This window comes from Papilio machaon, chromosome 1 (assembly GCF_912999745.1).
Source record: "Papilio machaon chromosome 1, ilPapMach1.1, whole genome shotgun sequence".
NCBI classification, from domain to species: Eukaryota; Metazoa; Arthropoda; class Insecta; order Lepidoptera; family Papilionidae; genus Papilio; species Papilio machaon.
The window spans coordinates 7,514,198-7,540,119 of record NC_059986.1 but is presented as its reverse complement, the minus strand read 5'-3'; the positions used below and the strand labels follow the sequence as shown (position 1 = coordinate 7,540,119).

General features: G+C 36.3%; 1 protein-coding gene across 8 annotated transcripts; it reads right to left on the bottom strand.

Annotated features, from left to right (window-relative positions):
* Positions 1–228: 228 nt before the first annotated feature.
* On the bottom strand, positions 229–25,922 carry LOC106713309 (ral guanine nucleotide dissociation stimulator). 8 transcript variants are annotated; one of them, XM_014506081.2, is made up of 8 exons: positions 20,897–21,270; positions 19,007–19,274; positions 4,241–4,342; positions 3,440–3,591; positions 2,645–2,773; positions 2,352–2,487; positions 851–2,282; positions 229–620 (listed from the first exon to the last, which is right to left on the bottom strand). In XM_014506081.2, the coding sequence occupies exons 2-8, from the start codon at positions 19,175–19,177 to the stop codon at positions 484–486; spliced, it is 2,259 nt and encodes a 752-aa protein (XP_014361567.2). In that variant the 5' UTR covers positions 19,178–19,274; positions 20,897–21,270; the 3' UTR covers positions 229–483. The 8 variants fall into 8 exon arrangements, with proteins under 8 accessions (XP_014361567.2, XP_014361564.2, XP_014361565.2 ...); XM_014506078.2 differs by having other exon boundaries at positions 4,241–4,345; positions 20,897–21,269; XM_014506079.2 differs by having other exon boundaries at positions 4,241–4,345; positions 20,912–21,269.

The window sequence follows — 25,922 nt, the reverse complement described above, 5'->3', positions numbered from 1 at the left end:
ATATACACAAAGAGTTCATTTAAACAATTAATAATCGAATATCACACCATAGGTAATATTTTAAAGGTGGTATGTTTAGATACGAATTAAGAATGCAGTTATACGTGTATTATTACATATTGTTGTCTCTATTTAAAGAGAAATTTAGAGATGACAATATATCACTACAGTCGAAATGCACAGACTTTACGCGACTCACTGTTGGTACCAAAATCTCTGTGTAATAATCTTTATTATTTCGAATATTCCGTAACTTTCAAAGATCACTATTTCAAAATTTATAGTTAATTCTTTGCACCAAGAATAGACCAGCTATGAGTTTAGATTATATGTTGCCTTTTTGTATAATTAAAAACAAACATCTAAGAATGCGATCTGATCATATTCACGTTTCGGGTGAAAAAGACTAGTATTTAAATTAGATTATAAAGTATTCTTGTCCAATGTTCATGGTTTTTGGATTTTTTTTCAGATATTTTTTATTTAAGTTCGTTTATTTTTTGGTTTCCCGTTGGCCACAGGTTCTGCTTGTTGTGATTTTCGTGGACGCAGTATAAAGTTGAGGTTATATGCGGTGTTAACTGCGTAGTATACATTCGCATTTGCAGGTAGCACCATTTCTGTAACAAATATCATTAATTTCTAAGTGTAAATGCTACCAAAATAATATTTTGACCCCTGCCAGGGATTTAATTATTTAAAGTACAAATCAGCTATGTTAATATTTTTTTTAAAATCATGAAAGTCTTCTACAAAATGTTAAGAAAAAATTTATCAACAAGATTGAGAAAAATTGTATAAAAATAATATTTTCAACTTAATATAGCTATGTAGTATTAAGTTAACTAACCTCGATCTGGCAGGACTTGTGCGAGCGTGTAGATGTCGGGGTCACCATCGAGGTTCAACTTGAGCATGGCGTTGCGGATGACCTGCGGCGTGCGCTCGTTGTTGCTCAACATTATCGACTTGTAAAGCACCACGCCCTCCGTCTCCACACAATCAGATTCATAAGTCACACGTATTATGTAGAAATCGGGACCGTTACGTGAATTCGCATACGCCGGACTCATGGCAGGAGCTTTGCCGTTCGGCGGCTTCTGCCCACTGTTCGCGCTCGATAATGATACATCTAAAGAGGGCAGAGATGAGGAGGAGGAGCCATGCGACAGTCTGGTGGGCGACGTCCGCCTCTCCAAGCTGTCTCGCTTCCAGGCGTTGGCGGCGCCGTCCGTTTCGCAGTAAAATTGCGAACTGTTACTAGAACTCGTGCTGGCGATGGAATCATTTTTCCTATGACACTGATTGTTATTGTCGGCGATCTTTCTCGGTCTCCTCTCTTTGGGAGGATTCGTGGGCGGTTCTATTTGACAAGAGAGCTGGTACGCCTCACGATCGTCAAGAATTATGACGGAATCGAACCACCTGTCGAACATCGCATCCGATGGTAAATGATAAGCGTTTGCGGCGCCTTGTAACAGTTTTATTTGCGCCAGCACCTCGAATTCTTTCCGGCGTTTGTCGAAATTTATCAAGCCGTCCGCCACGGTGTCGGGAATGGCGGTATCGATCATCGTAAGGTCGGTTAGAAATGTTCCTAAGTAAGGTATGGTGCCGTGACTGACGCCGGGTGAACCGCGCTCGTGCAGCAGCTTCTGCAGTTGGCGATCGTTTTCACCGACCGTGTCCGCAAACTTCGCTGTACCCTCGCGCATCAGAAGTTCCCTCTGAGCCCAACGGTTGTTGTCTTCGCTAAAAATTCGCGCCAATTCCTCAAACAGCTCCGATTTTTCTTTCGGGAGCAACGCCCACGTTTTTCTTAATCTGTACACCGCGTTGCTCTGTAATCCGGATATGATCGCTTTCAACGATGAAAAGTTTTTAAGCACTCTTAATTCTCGCGCGATGTCAAACCAAGCGGCCAGTATCTCCGCACGGTCGGCCGGCCTCAGGTTCGGCTCCACTAGAATGGTCGATATAACTCTAAAAGATACTGCATTAAATTGATTAACGGTGGCTAAAACGGTGGCGGCGTCGTGCGATCGATCCTTGTCCCTCCTAGACCATATGGCACCGAGACACTGATGCGGCACCAGCTTTTTGAACAGCTCCATGTCCATTCGTGTGAGTTGTTCGGCGAAGTGTCGGTGGGGCACATGCGGCAGGCGGTAGGTGCTGGTGTGGTGCGCGGACAGCCGCATGCCCGGCGCCAGGCACACCCCGCCCCCCGTGTGCGCTCCGCCATTGCGCTCTGCACTGAACACAGCTAGCTTCTGTAATACCTGAAAATGTTTTATGTTGAGTATCGAAACGATAGTAACTATATGTAAGAGTGCAAATGAGAAAAGAACCTTCAAATGTAGCTCCGAGCCAGGCAAGTGAAGCTGAGTGAAGGCGAGTAGCTGCTGCAGTGCGGGGTGGTGTGGAGGTTGTCGAAAGTCCTCCGGGTAGGTGTCCAACCATACGTGGAGACATGCCACCAGAGTCCTAACAACGAAATTAGATTATTATAAGACGGAACTCGTGAAGGTCATGAAAAATATGATTTCCATGCGCAAGGTTGTTAAGAAGAGGGATATTTAATATAATATAAAATGAAGCATTAGCAAAAAGAGTAGAGGTATACGTTGTGTATGCTAGTTACTTTCGATGTTGGTGGGAGTGGTCTGCGCCGGGTGTGACGGGGGTACGAGTGGGCAGTGTGTCCTCCGCTGCGAGCGCCTCATATCGCCGCACCAGCAGATCCAGCACGCGGCTGCATTCCGCGAATGAACTGAAAACATTATAGCACTTTAATTAGAATACATATAAAAAATATCACTCCTAAGGTCTTTGGGTCGAAAGATAAAAGTAGAAGTTGATAATAAATTACACAATCAGTTGTCGCAATTGAATACATGATGAATAGTTACTGGTAATTTTTGTTTTTGACTTAAAAATTGGGTTTCGTTTCTTGGTACGTTGAAGGTAACAAGGGTAAATTATGAAATCAATATTAATTTGAAGTAACAATAAATGAAATTAATGATAATTCTCACCACCTGCTGTAGATCATAATTCTACTAATATAACTTATGAATTATTTTGAATGATTTAAGTATGAATTCAAATAAAATGTATGCATTGTGCGATATAACAAAAGACATTCAGTTACGATTTGCTCCAATGGTTATAAGATTAACTCGTAACTAGATCGATAAGTCGATAACCGATTATATTGTTATAAAGTCATATTACCTAGAAATTAATCATATAAGAGAGAAAAAATTAATACAAACATTTAAAATTAACACTCTTATATTTATTTTATTTCGACTAGGATTACATAGAATAGAATAAGCTGTAGTTAATTTAAAAACACAGACATGTTTTTTATAAACTGGAAAAGAATATGGATATCCCATTGGGCAACAAGAGTGAGTGTTGTAGTTTAGTTTACCGGTATGTGGCAAGGAAAACGTTGACGTAGGTGGACTCTAGCTCTCCGTCGTCGGTGGCCAGAGCCTCAACCAGCCGCTCCACGGTGCCTGCCTTCACGAAGCGCACGCGCACCGTCTCCCACTCCAAGTGCGAGATCTCGTCGTCCGACTCCTGGAAGGGCAGAGCCGAATATGTTTATAGATTGTTGCATTGTTGATAGCTATTTGTGCTCATCTTCAATTGTTCCTAATGAAAACGGACAGGGTGAGCAATTTAGTAATTTAACATCTATTGATAGATAGAAGTATATAATTGGTTTTAAAATGGGAAACTCCTTGTTTAGTTTATTTTCACGTCCGATTAAACATTTTTGTACTTGTCAATTATCGGTTGTACAAACTTGACTAAAACTGATGACTGAATAATTGTAAGAAATAAAAATATAAAATAAGCAGAGCTTGGGAATTCGAACTAAGATAATAACATGAAAAACAACAAACACTTCTTGACATTGTAAGTACAAGTTATTTTTGATCATGATTCATGTTTAATGAGGAAACTGACCGAGATAATGTATATAGAACAATGAAGTACCTAACCATAGGTGACTAGTAATAAGTATGAACTTATACAAAAAAATATGTTACACATAAAATGATCCGGTTTTTTCTCAGAATGTATTACTAATAATCGACAGCAATAAATTTACTAAGTAACAAGTACTAATACAATTATGGATAACTTAATCAACAAAATTTATATTAAAACAGATAAATGCATTCAATAATTTGTTAGTAAGATATAATAAGTAAAGGCTTACACTTGAAGCACTCCTCGTAGGCCGATGATAGCGCACCTTCTTCAAATAGACTGTGTAAATCGCACCGTCCACACGTTCCTCGCCCCACAACCGCCATGTCGGCTGCTGGAACATATTACCAATTCCTTAACACATGTCAAAATTATACAACAACAACGTGACTGAAGATGTTACCGGTCATTCTCTTAAGTAATACCCAATATTATAAAAAACTACAAATATATAAAAAGTAAAAAAAAATAATTGCAATTTAATATGAGTGTACTGTACTTTAAAATAGTTTTCATCATTGACATTCTGTGGCGACAATATATGTAATGTAAACTATACTACTGTAATACTATCTGATGAATATAATTACATAAGGCTTTGTATACATCATATTGACTACACTCAACATATACCACTTCCTATTGTTTCTATTTTAATACTGCAAGTACTAGTATCAATAAGAGGGAAAAACCATAGAAATCTAAATTGCAACGTAAATAGCAGCAGCTTCGTTTATAATACGCCCAGGACGAGCAATCGATAAAATCAATGACGCACAAAATGTGCGCGTAAGCTTGCTACTTTTTTTTGAATTAACAAGAAATTACCCAATTCTTGAAGCGTTCTCGGTACGATAAGGTATAAAAGGTTAGAATGTATTACATTATTGTATTACATATATTAATAATTTTTTTGTTTATTAATCGGTACAAATAAAAAAATAGACAATAACAATATTTCAACAAAAACACTTTGGATAGCTACAAAAACGATTTAAATTATTAGAAAAAAGTTATTTAAATGAAAACAATGTAATTGTTAACAAATGTATTTTAATTATTGTAGAAATTATTTACAGAACAATGTCCACGTGAAAAAAACATATCAACGCTTTTTGTAAAGAAAGAAATGTTAGAAAAATTTGTAAACTTTTTTAATATCATGCTTCCAATATCGTTTTCTACAAATTGTTTAGAATACAACACCAAAGGATAATTTTATATTGTTGAGTTTCGTCTTTAAAACATGACAGGGTATTGTCTTAGGGAAAGGGATGATTTAATGTCTCTTTACTAAAATAAATGTTAAAGTTAACAACCATTTGATTCACTTACAAAATCATCATCGTTTGCATCTGCAAAATGTACGGGCTGAGCTTTGCTAACGCCGCATATTCTCCACATGGCCACTGGCCCATATTGTGTGACGTCACGTCTGCCCAGCTGAGCGCCACATTACGAATACTTTCACTGCTGCGTTACCATATCAAGTAGATATATCACACAAATCCGATTCCAATCGGCTTAATCGAAATCAAAGCGAATCGCTAACGAGCACGAGAGACGCGCGAACGTGCGTGACGACGGTGAAATCAGACGCGACACACTTGTAGACGCAGCTATCCGCTAACCGGCACCACTGATATCCCGACCCAGCGATTACGCGATTTCGATTCCGATTAATAGATGCAATACACAGCGAATCGATAATTTGATTCACAAATATCACACTGATAAACAACACTCTCAAATGAGTTAACCGGTAGCTTTCCTATGTGTATCGAATGTCTAATAACTTCCTCTTATATGTAACACTATGTATAATGTTCTTTATGACATCACAAATTTGCATGTTATTCAAACGAATTTATATTAGTAAATTAATTATACAATGCATGTCTAATCACAACACACGTTAACAATCTTGTAAACACGACACAAATGAACATAACGTGTACTTTTATGTGGGCATGTTTATTTAAATTAATTTACTATATTCGACGAGGAAAATACTTAATATGGGAATAGAGACGCGGTTGTAGAGGCGTGGACGCAATACGACTGTTCTCTCGCGGAGAGATCGCGTGAAAAACTGCGATGGAACACGTCAGAGAGACCGCCAAGTGCCGCGGAATTACCACAAGAACATATCAACACATACGTAAACATGAGGTGAGCTCAAGATCAATTAAGCATTTTACACACGTGATTATAGATTTAATTAGATTGTATAATCAAATAACAGTTATAAAATAAACTTTCACTACAGTATTAAATTAAGAAGATAATATAAACTTTTTTACAGGAAAGTTTGAGTTATGCACCTAAAGTATCAAAGATTCCGAATATAAATTTCTACGACTTTCTAATTAAATTAATTTTAAGTCAATATTTGAATAATAATAATCACATAAGTAAACAAAACTTTAAATTTAATGTTGGTTGTAAACATTGTTTTACGTTATTAATGACATTGCTGCAATATAAATGGTAGACGAATAATAAGGAATATAAAACACCACAATTTGTTACAGCTGGAATAATACAAATAAAAAGGTTGTGCAAGATGTAGTTTGTTCAACGACGCGTCCGTAGCCGCCGGGGCGCCTTGTGACCTCTGTTAACCTTTCACAAATGTAGGGTTGCCATTTACGAATCATAGATCCTAAATAACGAGCATTTAGATACAGTTTACGCGTTCTAAAAATAAATTATGTCTAAAATTAGCACAGCTTTCAAATGTTTAACGACTTACGTAAATAATATATTCCGATACAATTTCATCATAATTCAATGCAATTCACGCTCTACTAAATTTACTTAATAAGGTTTTTGTGCTTAGTGTTTGCGTACAAAAGCAGCATCAGAACAAGATAACAGGACAAGTTCAAGTTTTAAGACTGTTACTGATTTTTGGTGCCAAACTCTTCCTTTTATAAGACGATATTACACCAAAACATGTATGATAAGATAAATAATTAATAATATGTATATTCCAAAAACGTAGTGACGACCCTGTTGGAGAGTCGATGTTTTATTTGAACTTTATTTTACTGTCACAATACCAGTATATTTCATCCTTATAAAACTAAACTTGACTTTTAATCAAAGAAATGGATAGAAAAATACAGTCCTTCTTTGATACATTAACATTTTTAAACGAAATTTTCGTTCAAAAAAGTACATATAAACTACATTTTCTACCAGCAACGTGTTAATTGCTGGGATGTAGTGTAATTCGGCAATATTCATTGAACAGTGTTAAAGTTAATTTACTAATTTGAAAATATCACCATTCACCTTCATCAACACCATAAGACTTGTTATTTTAACAAGTAAAATGAAAGTTAAACGACAATAATATAAAAAAATTATATAGAACCGTCAGTTTTTTGTTGTAACGTACGCAACGTTCTCTTATGTTTCGCTACGTTGTTTTCTTTGTGACCCGGCTTTCGTTTAATTGTCTGTGACTGCTTGTGCTACTGATCTTGGCGTTAAATTACACTTCGATTGTGTTTTCGCAACAATGCCAAGTAAAAGGTTACAAACTGCATAACATCGAAAGTTGGACAAGTCAAGTATTAAAAACTACGCTTATGTTAGATTAAAAAAAGGTTTGAATAGGAAAACAAGTTTGAACAAAAATCCTTTTCTACTTGCAGCAGAAAAGATTACGTCACTAATTTCAAAACGTATTTCTAACGATATTTTACTATAAGCAATATTGTAGAATTAAATGTCTATTCGAACAAAGAACAAACACAGTCAATAACATAACAAAACTATTTCCACTTCCGGTTGCTATCATGGGGGTTTATTACGTAAAGAGACATTCCATTTGTATGAACGTAGATTCAATGTGTATTTATTAAAAAATGGTTTTATATACTTAAATCATGTATTGTTAATTTAGACCATTTACAAAGTAAAAAAAATACAAATAAAGTTGTATTTATTAGTTTGATTAGTTCAATATTAAATTCTGCTTTAAAACTAAGCAAGAAATATTTAATTTTTCATTATAAACTTCAGAAGAAAACATTTAAGTAATAAATCTACATGAAAGTTTTCTGTATGCTTGTATACGTAATAAATACAGTGGAAAATTTTTCCCGATACCTTGTATCGATCCAGACGTGTAGCGGTGTCGTGAAGTTCTAAAAATAAACGCAGAACAAATTTTCTCCGTCCTTCGACTATCTGCTTCTTATGTGTTAGCAATTCCTTGGAAAGGAATATCAATAAATTCAATTTCTATTAGTACTAACATGGAACTTTCTAATGGTTTTACGCTCGTAGTAAATGTTTACATACCCTTTAACAGTAGTGGTTAGAAGAGTCGAGTCTAAACTAGTAAATCAAATGTTCCGTTGTAAAGCTTGTTGTGTTGACATATTTAAGCGGCATAAAGTATTGTTTGTAGACGATTTTGATATGTAGAAAGTGCATTTCAATTGTTAAATTAGTTTTATTTCCGGCAAGTATTTTCGTACAAAAATAAGCAATTACGAAACGAGAATGATGCAAACGTAAAAAGTTATGGAAATTTGAATCAACTGATTTCTGGTAAAGTAAAAAAAAGTATTCCATTAGTATTAAGACTTCTTTTAGTACATATCACTTTAAGCGATAATTAAAGACGCCATATGTGATGTAGTTAGTTAAAACGGAAATTTGCTTGTAGTTTGCAATTTATGCCAGCCCTGACAAAAAGCCATCGCTCCCCTAGCCATTAAAAATAATGGTACTTGTGACGATAAAAATACGTATTATGACATTGCTTGTGACGTAAAAAAGTTGTTCTTTTTTCCTTTCTTACCTTAAACTTTTAGTTTTAATGTAATCACTTTCAACTTACTGAGTTGCAAATAAACGTACAAAGTAGGTACAAATTGTAAAGTAACAAGGGCGAATAACAATATCACCACGTTTGTCGATTTCTTATATAGTTTTTCTTATATGTTTTCTTATATTACTTTGATTATATGTATAGAAGTTTGCTCTTTATATTAGATCATTAGTGCATTTATCACCACCATATTGGAACAATTCAAAATATATTATAACGATCATAGATTTAAAGCGTAATTTAAGCACAACTTAAAACATGTCGCTGGGAGTCCGTTGGCGTGCATGGCGCGTGACGGCCTCGCTCCGGCGCAGCGCCCTACGCAATGATCACTCCGGAAGTAGTGCCAGCAATTGACCAATACAACTATGTCCCATAGTATATTTATAGACCTAACTACAAACAAGTACCACACAGATAATATCAAAGCTATTATTCGTATGTTAGCGGCCTGACACATCAGCGACCAACAAAAGATTATCCGACTGTCACATAACTATCAAAAATCTATATATGAGAAGAACAGTTGTTATTCATGTTTAATGCAACTGCAATGCATAATATCACCAATTACCAATTCCATCAGTAAGGCTTCATCAGACGCAAAAGTTAAATTACAAAAATATTCACGATCGTATTTTTAAATTATTGGTGTATTTATTCAAATACATTACAAAACTTGTATCATAAAATTAATTTTATTCTATGAGTTTAGCGTCATAAGTTTAACGACAGCTTCCTCAACTGATAACTCTTGGGAAACTTATTGTTTCATTGTTTTAAGATTTTAAATCATTTACATAATAATTTGAATCTTAAAATAATCGCAGACAGCAGGAACCAACTCTAACGAATGAGTCAATTGTAAATTAAAAAAATGATAATGTGTCAAGTATTGGCTTTGTAATCTTTAATCTGAAAAAGCTATTTAAATATTAGGTCCTTACATATGAAATTGGCGTTTTGTATGGGAGGAACAAAAAGTCGAATATTTTTTAATACAATATATTTAATTAATCAAAGTATGAACCATTATTTTCTATGCACTTTTGCCATCTCATAGGTAGTTCATTGATCCCTTTACTAAAAAAACCAGTCGGACGGGAATCAATAAAATCTTTGAAGGCGATTTGGACTGCCCCATCGGAGTTGAATTTTTTCCCTTGCAAGAAGTTATCCAAATTTCGAAAAAAATGGTAATCTGTTGGAGCAAGGTCCGGGGAGTACGGAGGATGTCTTAGACTTTCCAATTGAAGCTCTTCTAATTTAGTAGCCGTCTGTTGCGCAGTGTGTGGTCTAGCGTTGTCGTGAAGCAGCAGTGGCGTGGAGCGATTGACCAGCCTAGGTTGTTTAGCCGCTAGCTTTTCCATCATGGTTTGCAATTGCTGATAATAGACATCAGCCGTAATAGTCTGGCCAGATTTGAGAAAACTGTAATGAACAATACCGGCACTTGTCCACCAAACGCTTACAAGTAACTTTTTTGGGGTTAATTTTCGCTTGGGGCAGGATTTGGCTGGCTGGCCAGGATCCAACCATTGCGCTGAGCGCTTCCGATTATCGTAAAGAACCCATTTTTCATCACAGGTAATGATTCGGTTTAAAATACCTTCATTATTGTGCCGGTTTAGTAATGTAACGCAACAGTCGACGCGCGTTTGCCGGTTTGCTTCAGTCAATTCGTGAGGTACCCACCTTTCAAGCTTTTTAATCTTCCCAATTCGCTTCAAGTGAATTAAAACAGTTTTATCACTAACATCGCAGCCTGCAGCTAACTCGGACGTGGTTTGCGATGGATCCGCTTCCACAATAGCCTTCAACTCTTCATTATCAACTTGAGTCTCAGGCCGTCCACGGGGCTTGTTCTGCAGATCGAAATTTCCAGAACGAAAACGTTGGAACCAAAAACGAACTGTGTTTTCTTTTGCAACACGACCGCCATACACATCATTCACCCTTCGAGTCGTTTCCGCAGCACTAGTGCCACGGCGGAACTCGTACACGTAAATAATGCGATATTTTAAGTTTTCCATTTTGTAAAATGAGTGACGCAAACAGAAAAAAACAGAAGAAAAAAAACAAATGAATGACGGTCATCGAACCACAAATACATGAGTCTATAGCTGTACAAATTTGAATTTGGAATTCCTTACCAAAGAGGAGAAATTCGTGATTAAAGTGGCCAGTACGAAAAACGCCAAATTCATATGTAAGGACCTAATACATAACATGGTAAAAGTTGGAAGTGCTGCACATAGAAAACTAGAAAACGTACCTGTTTTAATATGAATGAAAGGTAGTCTAGCGGCTTCCTAGAGAAAACTTTTACACTATTGTTAGAGACAAAAATCAACACTCTGCCGGTGTATCGGCGCAGCACTAGACATGTCAAATATCAACGCTTGCGTCGCCTCACTACAGCTATCTGTCACTTGGTTTTGGGAACTTTAGCGCGCAAAACGCTCGAGATGATCTTGACTAATAATTCTCTAAAAGTTCAGAAGTGAGATATTACCCAAACTCACAAAGTGATTTTGTTGCATAAAAGAATCGTATTGTTTACCGGAGAGTAAGATTTTTAAAATTTGTAAGGATATTGAGAACTTCGAGTAAATGGTAAACTTAAAACGCACACCAGCGTGAAAATCTTCATATTTGGTGAGATTGTTCCTTGTTTCTAATTATCTGTATCAAAGTATTTACTGATTTCTTAACTTGGTGATTTCTAAAAGACTTGAAAACATTTTCCTAAAGTCCGTAATCGTACAATCATAAAGTCATATTACGAAAATTGTTTTATTAACAGACCATGAAAAGACCATTGGCTTGAAAACACAAAATCAACATTTGTTGTGTTTATTTCTATTTTAATGTTTGATTTAAAGTTTTGGTTTTATGGTTTGTCAAGACACAAAAGTTTGTGTAAAATATTAAAAGTGCCTTTCATTTTAAAACAAGGTATGATTTATGTTGAGACACAAAAGTGGTGTGTAAAATAATATGAATCATACATTTAATATTAAGATTATAATTTGGTTAATAGATAAAAGTTTTGTGTAGAATATTTAAATATACTGTTGGCTTTAAGACAGTACTTTTAAAGACTACAAGTTATGTTATAATTTAACAGGATAATTAAAAATACTTTTCTGTATTTTAAGACACACAAAGAGGAATAAAGAGAAAAGACAGTCAAATTGAGGTATTAAAGGAGTTGGTACAAAAACTAAAATACAAGTCAGTGGTGTATTATGTGGAATATAATTTTGAAGTTGTGACAAATATGCATGAAAAGATGTTACAATGCAATTGCATGGCAAAGATAACTTTGCCAAAATATGAATGGAGGACCCCATGTATTCATTATGTCAGTTGATGACAAATTTAATTCAAGTGTTTCCATTTGTTAAGAACAGTAGTAGTAGTTCAGACTAGGGAACATGCCAATTGAGTTAAACCAAAGGCCATTATTGGTATAAGCTGCCGGATGTCCTGGCATGGATACTTATTAAATTCGTACTGCGGTAAGATCAAACCAACATTTATTATATTTTTAGTGTTGATGTTTAATAAGACAAGATCAGGTTTTTCAATTAATTTAAAGAATTTTCCTAACAACTGAAATTGAGAATATAGATCAGTTTATTAGTGAGGGTCTGGTAAAGCAGAGTTGTGATAAAATTAAAGCCATTACCTGAGTCAGATGGATATCATTATGTCTTAAGTCATTGATGTCCTTTCTAAGTTCAGTTTATTTTAATTTGTGTGTCACCAGGATACTTCTGAATTAAAACTTGATTTTATTGTTTGGTATGTCATGACATGCTTGCCCTACATGGTCATGTGATGAATGTTATAGATCCATAAAGATACTTGGTGTTTGAGATGACAAGAGAAATCGTGTAGATCGAGTTACCGCCTAAGGGTCCGAACCTGCGCATATCGCGAGAAGCGCGCGATTGAAGCGCGTGTCGCGAGCAGCGCGCCATTGAAGCGCGTGTCGCGAGCAGCGCGCCATTGAAGCGCGTGTCGCGAGCAGCGCGCCATTGAAGCGCGTGTCGCGAGCAGCGCGCCATTGAAGCGCGTGTCGAGAGCAGCGCGCCATTGAAGCGCGTGTCGAGATCAGCGCGTTTGTGAAAGTGCCTGTCTACAATCAGTGCGCCTGAGCGGTGCCTGTCTACAATCAGCGCGCCTGAGCGGTGCCTGTCTACAATCAGTGCGCCTGAGCGGTGCCTGTCTACAATCAGCGCGCCTGAGCGGTGCCTGTCTACAATCAGCGCGCCTGAGCGGTGCCTGTTTACAATCAGCGCGCCTGAGCGGTGCCAGTTTACGATCAGCGCGCCTGAGCGGTGCCCATCTACAATCAGCGCGCCTGAGCGGTGCCTGTCTACAATCAGCGCGCCTGAGCGGTGCTTGTCTACAATCAGCGCGCCTGAGCGGTGCCTGTCTACAATCAGCGCGCCTGAGCGGTGCCTGTCTACAATCAGCGCGCCTGAGCGGTGCCTGTCTACAATCAGCGCGCCTGAGCGGTGCCTGTCTACAATCAGCGCGCCTGAGCGGTGCCTGTTTACAATCAGCGCACCAGTGAAACGCGTGTGGTGAGCAGTGCGCTTGTAAAGTGCCTGTCGTTAGCAGTGGCGCTTGTGGAGCGCCTGTCGCGAGCAACGGCGCTTGTGGAGCACCCGTCGCGAGTAGTACGCTCGTGAAGTGCCTGTCGCGAGCAGGCCGAGGCCGCGAACCTGTGGAGAGTCTTGATGTATAGATGTCATGGAGTACAGGGTACGCGGAATGCCAGGTATTTGACATGGTAGTAAAAATAATAATAATGAAAACTTTTATTTCAGACACATGATTGATAAAAGAAAATCAAAGATTGCCTATGGGGCGTATGTTTAGCCTCAGGGCGTATATGTTGCCTCCGGGCGTATGTTTTGCCTATGGGGCGTATGTTTAATAAAACTTTTATTTCAGACACATGATTGATAAAAGAAAATCAAAGATTGCCTATGGGGCGTATGTTTAGCCTCAGGGCGTATATGTTGCCTCCGGGCGTATGTTTTGCCTATGGGGCGTATGTTTAATAAAACTTTTATTTCAGACACATGATTGATAAAAGAAAATCAAAGATTGCCTATGGGGCGTATGTTTAGCCTCCGGGCGTATATGTTGCCTCCGGGCGTATGTTTTGCCTATGGGGCGTATGTTTAATAAAACTTTTATTTCAGACACATGATTGATAAAAGAAAATCAAAGATTGCCTATGGGGCGTATGTTTAGCCTCAGGGCGTATATGTTGCCTCCGGGCGTATGTTTTGCCTATGGGGCGTATGTTTAATAAAACTTTTATTTCAGACACATGATTGATAAAAGAAAATCAAAGATTGCCTATGGGGCGTATGTTTAGCCTCCGGGCGTATATGTTGCCTCCGGGCGTATGTTTAGCCTCCGGGCGTATATGTTGCCTCCGGGCGTATGTTTAGCCTCCGGGCGTATATGTTGCCTCCGGGCGTATGTTTAGCCTCCGGGCGTATATGTTGCCTCCGGGCGTATGTTTAGCCTCCGGGCGTATATGTTGCCTCCGGGCGTATGTTTAGCCTCCGGGCGTATGTTTTGCCTACGGGGCGTATGTTTAATAACAATTATTATTAGTTTTATTTCAGATACATGGTTGATACAAAATGTGCTATATGTTTTGCCTACGGGGCTAAGTTGTGCCTACGGGGCTAAGTTGTGCCTACGGGGCTATATGTTTGCCTACGGGGCTATATGTTTGCCTCCGGGCTGTGTCTTGCCTACGGGGCTATATGTTTTGCCTACGGGGCTAAGTTGTGCCTACGGGGCTATATGTTTGCCTACGGGGCTATATGTTTTGCCTACGGGGCTAAGTTGTGCCTACGGGGCTATATGTTTGCCTACGGGGCTATATGTTTTGCCTACGGGGCTGTATGTTTGCCTACGGGGCTATATGTTTGCCTACGGGGCTATATTTTCTGCCTACGGGGCTGATTTGCTTTTAGGTCCTTTTTCTTGGAGGTGTTCTGGCTCTTCATGGCGCTTGGGAAAACGATGCAACAAGGATCAATACTCCTTCGAGGACGAAGGAAATGCAGGATGGCCGAACTGTTAGAGACAAAAATCAACACTCTGCCGGTGTATCGGCGCAGCACTAGACATGTCAAATATCAACGCTTGCGTCGCCTCACTACAGCTATCTGTCACTTGGTTTTGGGAACTTTAGCGCGCAAAACGCTCGAGATGATCTTGACTAATAATTCTCTAAAACTATGCAATAAGATGCAACTTGAGATAGTACAGAAAATATTGAGAAAAAAGTTAAATCCGTCGATACAAAGGCACAGATAGTATATTGAAAACCTCATTCTAACCTTATAACATCTGTGAAAAAAATATTTCGTTATACTAATAGTAGTAATTAGTTAATGTAAGTTGTAGTATTTTAATCTTTAAATATCAAATTCTAATCTTTAAAATTTATATTTATGTATATTCGACTAGATTATAGTTTAACTCTAAAACGAGTGAGAAAATGGAAGTAACGTGGGTTCGTCGCCCTCGATACTTCAGCAGTAATCGATATTAGAAGCATCATAGTTGGTCTCGATTGCCACTTACTCAGTCTTGGACATCGTTTATCTGAGCTATTACTTCACAATTCTACCGGTGTAATAATTATTTTAATCAACACTTAATACATTCAAATATTCGTTGGCACGTTTAATTGGTGTTCCAATTACAGGTATGATAAATAAAATATCAAATTGCGTTAATACAATATCATATTTACGTGTTATTATGCGGCCGACAGTCCAACGTCCGCTCTGAACTGTTAAAAAAACACTGATCGTTTATACTATGAAATCGCTTTTTTTCTTTTTCATGAATCTGTGTCAAATTGTAAAATACTGTACTATGACGTGTTTTTTGTTTTTCTTTGCTAACATTGTCCTGTCGCTCAGCATAGACGGTTTATTTATTGTTTAGATTAGATCATTATAGTGGTTGTAGGAATCTAATATTGTGAGTTTTGATAAAGAAGCGTGGTTCAGTTATACGTTCCATAAAGACTGTAATAACTATAATACTTTAGTACATGGTTTAAGTACACAATTGGTATTAGCGACACGGTCTGAAACTAACGCGAGACAAAGGCCATCAGTGCAGCAGCAGGCACCGCAATTAGTAAGTCGGTACTTACCGCTGATTCACTCAATTACACGCCTCGAATTGCAACTTTAAATCAATCGTATTGATGGAAAATTTAAAAATAAATTGTCAATTCACCAAGAATATAGTTATTTTGGGTATACATATGTCATTTAGTTAAGGTAATATCAATATATCAGAGAACAATTTATCTGTTGTCATTATATATTACATAAATTACAGACGCTTTGTCTCTTAGAAAGCAACCTAATTGTTATGTAACGCTGTTATTGACGATAGCATAAAAATGAAGTTTAGTCTTCGATTACATCTCTTTATTATTCTGGCAATGATATACGAGACTAACACAATAATAATAATATACAAGAATTTTCCAATTAATTTTCATGAAAGTTGTTAACAATATTGTATGCTAGGGTTGGTCGATAATACTTGCAAACAAGCAACAATGGTTTTCGTACCTCACGAGACACGTCAAACTATGAATCATGAACACACCATAAAATTCACGTTGACATTACATTCCTTTTCTTATTAGACCAGTTATCGGAAAACTGTGATTTTTCGATGACTACTAAACTATTTTTATTTAATATAAACTTGGCCTTGTATTCGTCATCATCATGACATTCTGCCATTTAAACTGTTGTGACGAAAAAATAATTCCCTACGCCATAAATAATAATGATTAATTCACCTTCATAAAATAAAATAAACTATTTTATGATATTATGTCATATGTTGATTTGTTTATCAATTTTTTTACGAAAGTTAAAAAAAAATACGTGAGACTCTTTGGCGAGACAGAATGAGAACTGTGTCAAAAGTCTTCATCGAAATCCGGGGCGTCCTATTTCCGCTTCCCGTGGATGCAGCGATGTTGATGCAAATGTCTACGAAACATAAATATCCGCGTCTCACTACTTTCAAAATGAATTAATCAAAGTGCTTTTGAACTAATAAAATGTTTTGTTTTAACTTGCATTTCAACTTTAAGAAGTAAATGTGCTCCAAGGTTTATCCCGCCGCTTACTTTTTATTAATGAAAGTCAATCAGAGCGATAAAGTATAATGCTATTTTTCGGGATCGGTAAATGAAATAATGCGGTGAGGAGCTATGGCTAATTAACATTAAATTAGACATAGTACGCAATTTGTTCATTAGTAATTCAAGAATGTAAGCACATTTCCGTTTCAACTAAAAACTAGAAGCCATTAAAAGGGGTTAAGCGGGTAACCAATACCAGATAAAAATCTGAGTAAAAATTGTTTTTCTTTACATCAGATTTTTGTCATTAAGCATTATTTAAAAATGTATGTTCATAAGTATAAGATTAATATATAGTTAACATCAATCAATACATAGTATAAAACAAAGTCGCTTTCGCTGTATGTCCGTACGTATGCTTAGATCTTTAAAACTACGCAACGGATTTTGATTTTTTTTAATAGATAGAGTGATTCTTAAGGAAGGTTTGTATGTATAATAAATGCATAATATAGTAGAGAAACACTGATAAATTTAAAGGTTTCTAATGTGATGTCGTAAATAAGCACGTTTTTTTGCGCTTATATTGCAAACGCTGGCTGAACCCTACGAGATAGACCAAAATAATGTACTACAGTATTGTTCACCTTAAAAAGTTCAACAAAAAAGTCCGCGATGGTATATGTCTATCTCTTAGGGATAACCCAGCATAACCATTTTTATTCTTTTACGAAGTGATTTTAAACAATACAGCATTAATCCTTATCCATTTAAGTACCTTAAATAAATTGTGCATTTATTCTGTAGTAGGTATATTTTGCATTGCACCCGTGCGAAGCCGGGGCGGGTCGCTAGTTCTGTTATAAAAGAAAATAAAAAATGTAGTGTTTCGAAATATTTGTTACATAGAGGCGGAAACCAAAGATGGATCTAACTACATAACAGCAGTACGCACATCATTCGAAGGAATGTTGACGCGCTCTGAATTCGGAACTGCACTGTCGCAACACACATGACATGCATACGACAACGAAAACTACAAAACTACCATAACACATTCCGCTGGTGTTTTTACGATGTGCTTGATATGTAGGTTAATATGAAAAAGCAAGAAGATTAGGTGTTTAAAATGTTTAACAAATTGCTGCTTACACGATTCCTTTGCTATCTACAACAAAATAAAAATGACAATAACATAACGAAGATATACTAAGCAGTCTACTAATGCTTACTAAAACTACGTATATAAACTTAATCACAGACGATTACCTAAGTCTAAAGTTATTAGAAAAGTGGGTTACACAGATCCTATCTAAAATATTGACTGATATCATTTATTGTTCAATAACTCAATGTCTATTTAGATAATGTTTCTTTTCCCCTATACTAAGAACTCGATTTGCCGTAGGTTTCTGAGACCAAAATCCCAAACAAAAACATATTGTTATCTCTGTTTTGTCAAAGATAATGACAGGGATGACGATATGTTTCATACAGACATTTTGGTCTCAGAAACTAACGGTTAGTCATCAATGAATCGAAATCGGAAGTAGACAATTTGAATGACTTAATGCTACATAGTACGTATTATAATCATGTATATATATACATACTACGTACTACGATATATATCGTAGTTAAACTAGATAACGATTCAATGAGATAAAAGACTTCAAATACAAACAAATAGTAATGATTGATTTTACTAGCAAATTCTATGAGTTTATTTTCCGATATTTTACGCTACGAGTTTCATCCATCTTTAAACATGAAGTTATAATTAAGTAATACGTAGTTTATGTTTATTGCGCCTAATTTAGCTCACTCTACGTATACTTATTTAACAGTACATTTAACAATAGTAAATACCTAGTTTCGCTACCGATTTATTGTAAAAGGAATAGTTTATGGTACTATTCCAAGAATCCTACTGTTCTTCTTAGGTGGTTAAGTCCAAGATCTCCACTAACCTTGACATACCATCGCGTCTGCGACTTGCGATGCCTAGTGCGACTACGGTCGACGCTGCGAGACTCCTCGCGCGCAGGCGAGCATAGTGCGTGGTACCTGGCCGCCAGGGCCTTGGTCCTCTCTGCCAGCGAGTGCCGGAGTTCACCTCCCGCGCAACCCCGCACCAGCATACCTCATCCACACCACAACTCCTTCCCCAACACTTTCGTATATCCTACCAAGTCATTCATTTCTAATAAGCTTCACTAGCTATACTAAACCGGGTCTCTGTAACCAGTAATAGTCAATGCCATGTTCAATGTTGTTAAATCTCCAAATAGAATAGTTAGTTATAGACAATAAAGTTGTCACGTCCATTCAATCAGGGCTTTGTCATCAAATGATGATGTCACTGTAGGCAACATTCTAGTTAACTTTACTACCGACCCGAAGTCAATTAGTCAGGGTCTGGGTCAAAAAACGAGATTAAAGGTATAATTATTTATAACCACTTAAATATCGTAACACAGTACCAAGAGACAAGATGTCATGTTTATTTTTGCGATGGATGAATGGACGATTTCCACGAAAACTAAGCAAGGAAAACTGATAATGAATTTGAATTAGAAATATATTTTTAAATTGTAAATCAATATCAAAAAAAAACTTTCTGACCCCCTTTTAAAGTTGCAATGAGTACGTTAGCCCAATGACACACACCGATATCCAACAATAAGAGGGATATCCTCATTGTGATCACCCGTGACATATTTACGCATACGAATGGTGTAAACGTACGACCTAGGAACGCGGGCCAAAATATTTGTCTTAACACAAGTATGTATATAATGTTACAACTTACATCTAGATTGGATTTTCTACTCATACTTGAATTAAAAAGTTGAAAAACATTACTATAAATAAAAACGAATCAGAGAAGAAGTTGTTATGAACACTTCAAATGCAACATTGCAAAGATTAATGTTTCGTTAAAGAACGAAGAAGTTGAGAATCTGTTACCTACTATGAATATCGCATTGAAGAAGAAAAGTGCAAAACTAAAATGCCATATAATTTTTTATTCCTTTATAACTACAGCAGCAGTTAGTGTAAAAAAAATACCAAAAAAGAGTAGAATGTCGATAATACTTTTAAGTACGTATGAAAAGAATATTTAAAATGCAAAGTTTACAATAAAAATATCGCTTTATCTCATAATCTGTGCATCCTCAAATAGCATGTGGCTTTCGAACCTTTATTTTTTTTTAAATAAAAAAAGGGCGGCAGGTGGTATGCGGTACAAGGTCCATAGCTATAAATTGTACCTGATAATAAATATTGACAAACTGTTCAAAAAGGTTTTATTCTGGCTCTCTGAGCTACAAACCAATTCGCAGGTACTATGATAATAGGAATTGACAAAGGCATTTTAGAGTTAGTAGGTAGTCGTATTAAAAGAATTAAGGGCGAAGGATAGGCATAAATTACATAATGCAATATTAAATAAATAACAGCATTAGTTGATTGCGCCTAGCCTAAGTCAAACATATCAAGTTAGGTTCAAGAACGTCTAATTTATTGCGTTTACGATTCAAATATTTAATCGGGTCATTATTTTTATATTGCGAATCCTCTTTAGGTTATCAATCTTTATAGTTCAAGAGGCGCTGTTTATTTGCGATTGTTATAACATTAATGAAACAATTTATGTGTTCCGTTTTTGCTTAGGCTTCATTGGCCCAACAAGAACATTATATGAATAGACATTAGAACATCAGACATATTTTAAATAACGATTGAATAACTAATGAATTTACTAGAAATGTTTAAAACAGTACGGATTGTTGTGAACTATAAATTAAACCTGGCATTGACTACATCCTGTGATAGTTGGACCCTAATTGATGTACCTGACGGTTAATTACCATGCAAAATAACTTGTTAACGATTAACACGAGAAAACTAAAAACTGGTTTTGTTTATTATCACTGTTCACTAAATAATTGTTTATCACATATAGTTTAATAAACAGAAACTTTCAAAGAAAAATAATAACCAAAAATAATAAGCAAAAGAGGGCAGCGATGTATTCTTGATTTCCAAATGGGAGAAATAAAATGCCCTTCCGCGACAAGTGTCGTCGTGTGACTGACTGAGACGCCAACTTGAGTACGCGAGCGACCCGAGAGCCGAGCTGAACGTATACGCGAGACAAGCGCAGGGGCGATACGCATGCGCAGGAACGCTCTCGGCTTTTCCGAATCGTTTCGTCGTTCTGATGTCATTGTACTAAGCAGCTTGGGGTTTATGACGTCGACATGATAAGCCGGCCTAAGCAAGTTGACAATTTTTGATTTATTAATTGAGCCAGCACAACATTTTAAGTTATTGCATTAACTAATGTGTATTAATTGCATAAAGAAAATAAAATAGATTCAACGGCGCACACAGGATAAATTAGCATCCCATTTTTCCCAACATTATTTGGATATATCCAAATGTTACATATTTTAGATGGATTAACCTTGGTTAGGCTTAAGACAATCCTGTTTGCAGTTGGTTGTTTTTTATCGTGATTATTGTATAATAAAGTCACTGGCTGGCAACTAATTTTTTATCAAAGAATACTACTAAATTTAGCAGACTCCAAGCAAGACAAATTTTTACAACTCTACAAAATCATTATAAATTGCTTCTTGAACGGATCTACACCTACTTATAAAATAATTGTGGATATATGATATTTCCAATTTAACCATAAACATACAATTAATAATTATGGAATATTTAATAATATCAGCCGAAGCCAACAAGCCATCGACCAGGAAGTAGATGTTTGTAATGGTGCGCGTCATTTACTCGCACTTTCTACACAAAAATGCGGTTGGTAAATTATAGTACGCGTTTTAAAATAAGAATATACACGGCTGTGCTAACCTCTTGAAATGACAGTCATGTTAGCTAGGATTTATTTAAATAAATGTCAAGTTTAATGTTTTTTAACAGTTGTTGGTAATTGAATTGAATATATCATAAATCTACTTATAAACCTTGCCATTTCATTGCCAAACAGGTTATGCCAGTTATTTACAATAATTGAGATACTTTCACTGCCAGGATAGGTTACGAGGTCCTATCACTGTTTTTAGAACGAAATTAATCGTAAAAGTAATATTTCTTGATTTATTTAATGTTAAAAACTCAATGAAGAACCAATTTATTTAGGTTTTAAATACTAGCAAAAACGGTGCTTTAGGAGATGTTCGCGAAGATAACCGACCTTCTCATAATTTGTAAAATATAATTTAAAAACAAATTATATCTTTTTACGTATAGATTATTAAAATGGTGTATTATACATATCTTATTCTTTTTATAATTTACTTACAAATGATATTGAAATACAATAAAATTCATCATAAATCTTCATTATAAATTCATTAAAATCTTCAATGTTGTTTTTTTTTAATCCTATTTAAGGATAGATAGATAGGATAGATAACACAGGATAGGAGGATAGATAACACATCTAGAAATAAATTTAAAACACTGTGCCAAAGGCCAAATCTGAAAAAGTTATAATTTCTTAATAAAGTGTACCACAAAACTGTTAACATTGTGGAATATTAGAGGGCACTCTTCGCTCGCCCTGATAATATCCCATAATGTAGCTGAAAACTTGCTTTAAAAAGCCCGGTTGCCGATACAATAATTATTGCGTCACACATTGTGTATTAATAACACCAGGTCCCACGAACACTTACGAAACAAGTGAAATTGCTGAAACAAGACAACAAATATTGCAATAAGAATATAATTACTACGCTACGTGTTACTGCGATAAATAAACGTTCGGTTTGTAAACTACAAGTAGGTACTTCGTCTAGTATATTGTTATTTATGCCTGTAATTTCACTGCACTGTACTGTAATTTCTTACAGTACGGAAATAAACCATAAATTCTATTAATCTAATTTTTTGGAATGAAAAAAGATTGTAACTGATGGGTTGATGACTAAAACTTATAATGACTCTAAAACATTGGTTCAAAAAATATCACACACAACACTCTCACAAAACACTCAATGCACGCACACTCGCACATACATTAAATTATAGTAATGTAAATTTTTACAACTTTTGTTAACGATTTTACAAATTTTCTTGTATAAGTTTCCAGGTAATTCTTATCTTCTCGATAGTAACTTACATCAAATTTTGCACGGAAGAGCGGGACTTTCAATCACAAGTAGCTACGGGATGCCTTAATGGAAGTGCTGATACAAGTTTAACTTTGTACAATTTATTGTTAAACCAATAAATTATTTTATTTTCATATTCATTTCATATTCTTATTCCTGTACTTCACGTGAAATAACTCCCAAGTGCCGTCGTCTTACAAACAAGAAATAACATGTGATAATTCATTAATTCATTTGTTGTAAATGCGGTAATATTTCCCATACCTCAAAACTTCGTGCATTGGTAAGAATAATATCCGGTGAAAGTAGTTTCTGACAGTATTAGTTGTTGATTTCTCTGAGCACCCTATTTGGTAATAATGTCGTGACAGAGTGCCTAGATAGTTATAAACTTAGCAACAGTATTTAAGGCTTTCTGGACATGAGTTTGCTGCTAAACACGCAATATATTCTCACGGGAACTACACTTGACTTTCCCTTGGCCTCATTTCTCGCGCCCTTTCCCTTTCTTCGCATATTCTATCTAACGAGTATTTTTTGGAAAACGCAAATTGTGCAAAACTCGTTATGACGTAATGACTTTAAGGAGTAAAATTTCACCAAGGCGGGTGCACAATCTCACATAATACCTACATTCGGCATCAATTAGTTACAAAGAAATATTGTGAGGCATTAGCCGGAGCGAGTTTCAAATAATCCGCACTGCTTGCCACGGATATGCGTGGGTCTAAAATTAAAATTAAGGAGGTCTTGTATATTTTGAGATTAAGTTAGTTATCATTATCAATATTTCTCTTAACTATGCTAATTGATCCCTGACGTTTCGAAGATACTGTCGAATGATGGAACTGTTGTTTTTTCACGCAATGCCTCGAAAAAACGAACAAAACATCTTCAGCCTATACCATCTACATCTGTAGATATTTGGTTACAGCTCACCGACCCGACAAGAATATTAATGTAAATGTCGATGAAATTTGGTTTCAAAAATTCTTTAACACATTGATGGACAGTAACGTCTGTGGGCGTTCCTATAGTAAAAAATGATACGACAGAACGCCTTTAGTCGTAATAGTTTATACTCGTGTCACGGCAGTACGGCTGAGGGCGTTTGATTTTCAATACTTTTACAAGGAAGAGAATGTTGTAGTGTCACCGCAAAAGTAATGCGGCTTTCCTACTGTCATCGTACATAGTTCTACAACACGTCAAGGGACACACACATTGACAGAATTCCGGTACCCCTCCCCCCGTACAGTACGCCCGTGGGCGTCATGTTTTCATACATTTAGTCACGTAGTGCGCGTCGGCGGTGGGCTTCGTGTCACCTCATATTTTCGCGCGCAAATAACGGCTCGAGTGGTAAGTTATTGACGTATTTTTGTGTTTTTGTTTATCGAAATATTCAAATTCAATTTTGTATAAGGTAATTGTGCTTCTAAAATTAGTGGTTGTTTGTATTGAATGCAGTTTTTTGGTATTGAATGAATTTATCTACAGATGGCGCCTGGAGATCCGTACGAAAGGGAACAAAAACGGCTGTTAGAATTGTTCAATGAAGCTGAAACTCCGGAATCTAGTGAAGATCCATATGCGTACTGTCACTAAACAACATTTTACATGCAACCGCATTGACACTACGCCCATAGGCAATGTATGAGATTAAGTAGTGTCATTTGGGAAGTAATTCTTAACATGTACTGTCCGCCAACGTGTTAAAAAATCTGTGCGATTAAAAATGCATAGTTTAATGTCAAAGGTATAGTAACAATAATAGCTACTAACAATGTTATAAAGAAGTTTAAATGTTTTATATTTTATATAGTGTAACTTTAAGATTATAGGTAGGTATTTTAGTTTTTTTTATCATCGTATCGTAGGTAGATCGTATAGTTACCTATATATAAGTACCTATCGTAAATTAGCGTACAATACAACTAATGTTTGTTATCTTATTATGTATGTAAATAATTTTAAATGAATAACAATATTTAAGTTAGATATATTTGTAAGGGAATTTAAACATTTTTTCCATTAAAATAACAAGCCATGCCATTCCAAGCATTTCCGTGACCTTGAACACTCTTGTATGAGCGTAGGTAACGTTTACATTCTAATATCATCATTATAAATAGAAGATTGAATCGCCTTAAGACGTACAAATTGGTCAATATTACATTATTCATCATAGAAACCACACGTTATTTTAACTTGAAGTCTTTGATCTGAAAGTGACCTAAGGCGACAAAATAATAAATCAATAAATAACAAATACGAATATAAAAAATGATATTACCAAGCTCTCAGCATCTTGGCTCATCGTTTTCTACGCATGGTTCCTGCAGGACACTCGCGCGGGGACGAAGCTACGGCAGCAAACCAGGTAACCATACACAATGCACCATTGCATATCAACACAACAACACACCACATTCCATCACTGCATCCGCGTACAACATATGATCGGCCCGGCCGGTCACTCTGACGTCACTCGCTTTCTCGCAATACAAGGTTGTGTTGTATTTATTCTAATTTGATATTTCTAACTGGGATATATCGGAGCGAACACTTATCATCGTTAATTTTCGGAATGTATCACTTTTGCTCACCGTATGTATCAACAGAAGTTCGCGTGTAGTGGAAATGCGATCAAAGTGACGCAGGTAATAACTTTCGCGCATGAACTGAGTGAAGCACGTCCGCGTCGTGGCACCGCACCGCGCACCGCGCACCG

What these genes read in the sequence shown, in the direction of transcription:
- LOC106713309 (XM_014506078.2), bottom strand. Translation starts at nt 19,177, where the DNA reads ATGCTGGTGCGGGGTTGCGCGGGAGGTGAACTCCGGCACTCGCTGGCA. An exon ending in AGACGCGATGGTATGTCAAG is followed by an intron (nt 4,346 to 19,006) that starts GTTAGTGGAGAT and finishes AATATGTTCCAG; the next exon opens with CAGCCGACATGGCGGTTGTG. An exon ending in GCTCGGAGCTACATTTGAAG is followed by an intron (nt 2,283 to 2,351) that starts GTTCTTTTCTCA and finishes AAACATTTTCAG; the next exon opens with GTATTACAGAAGCTAGCTGT.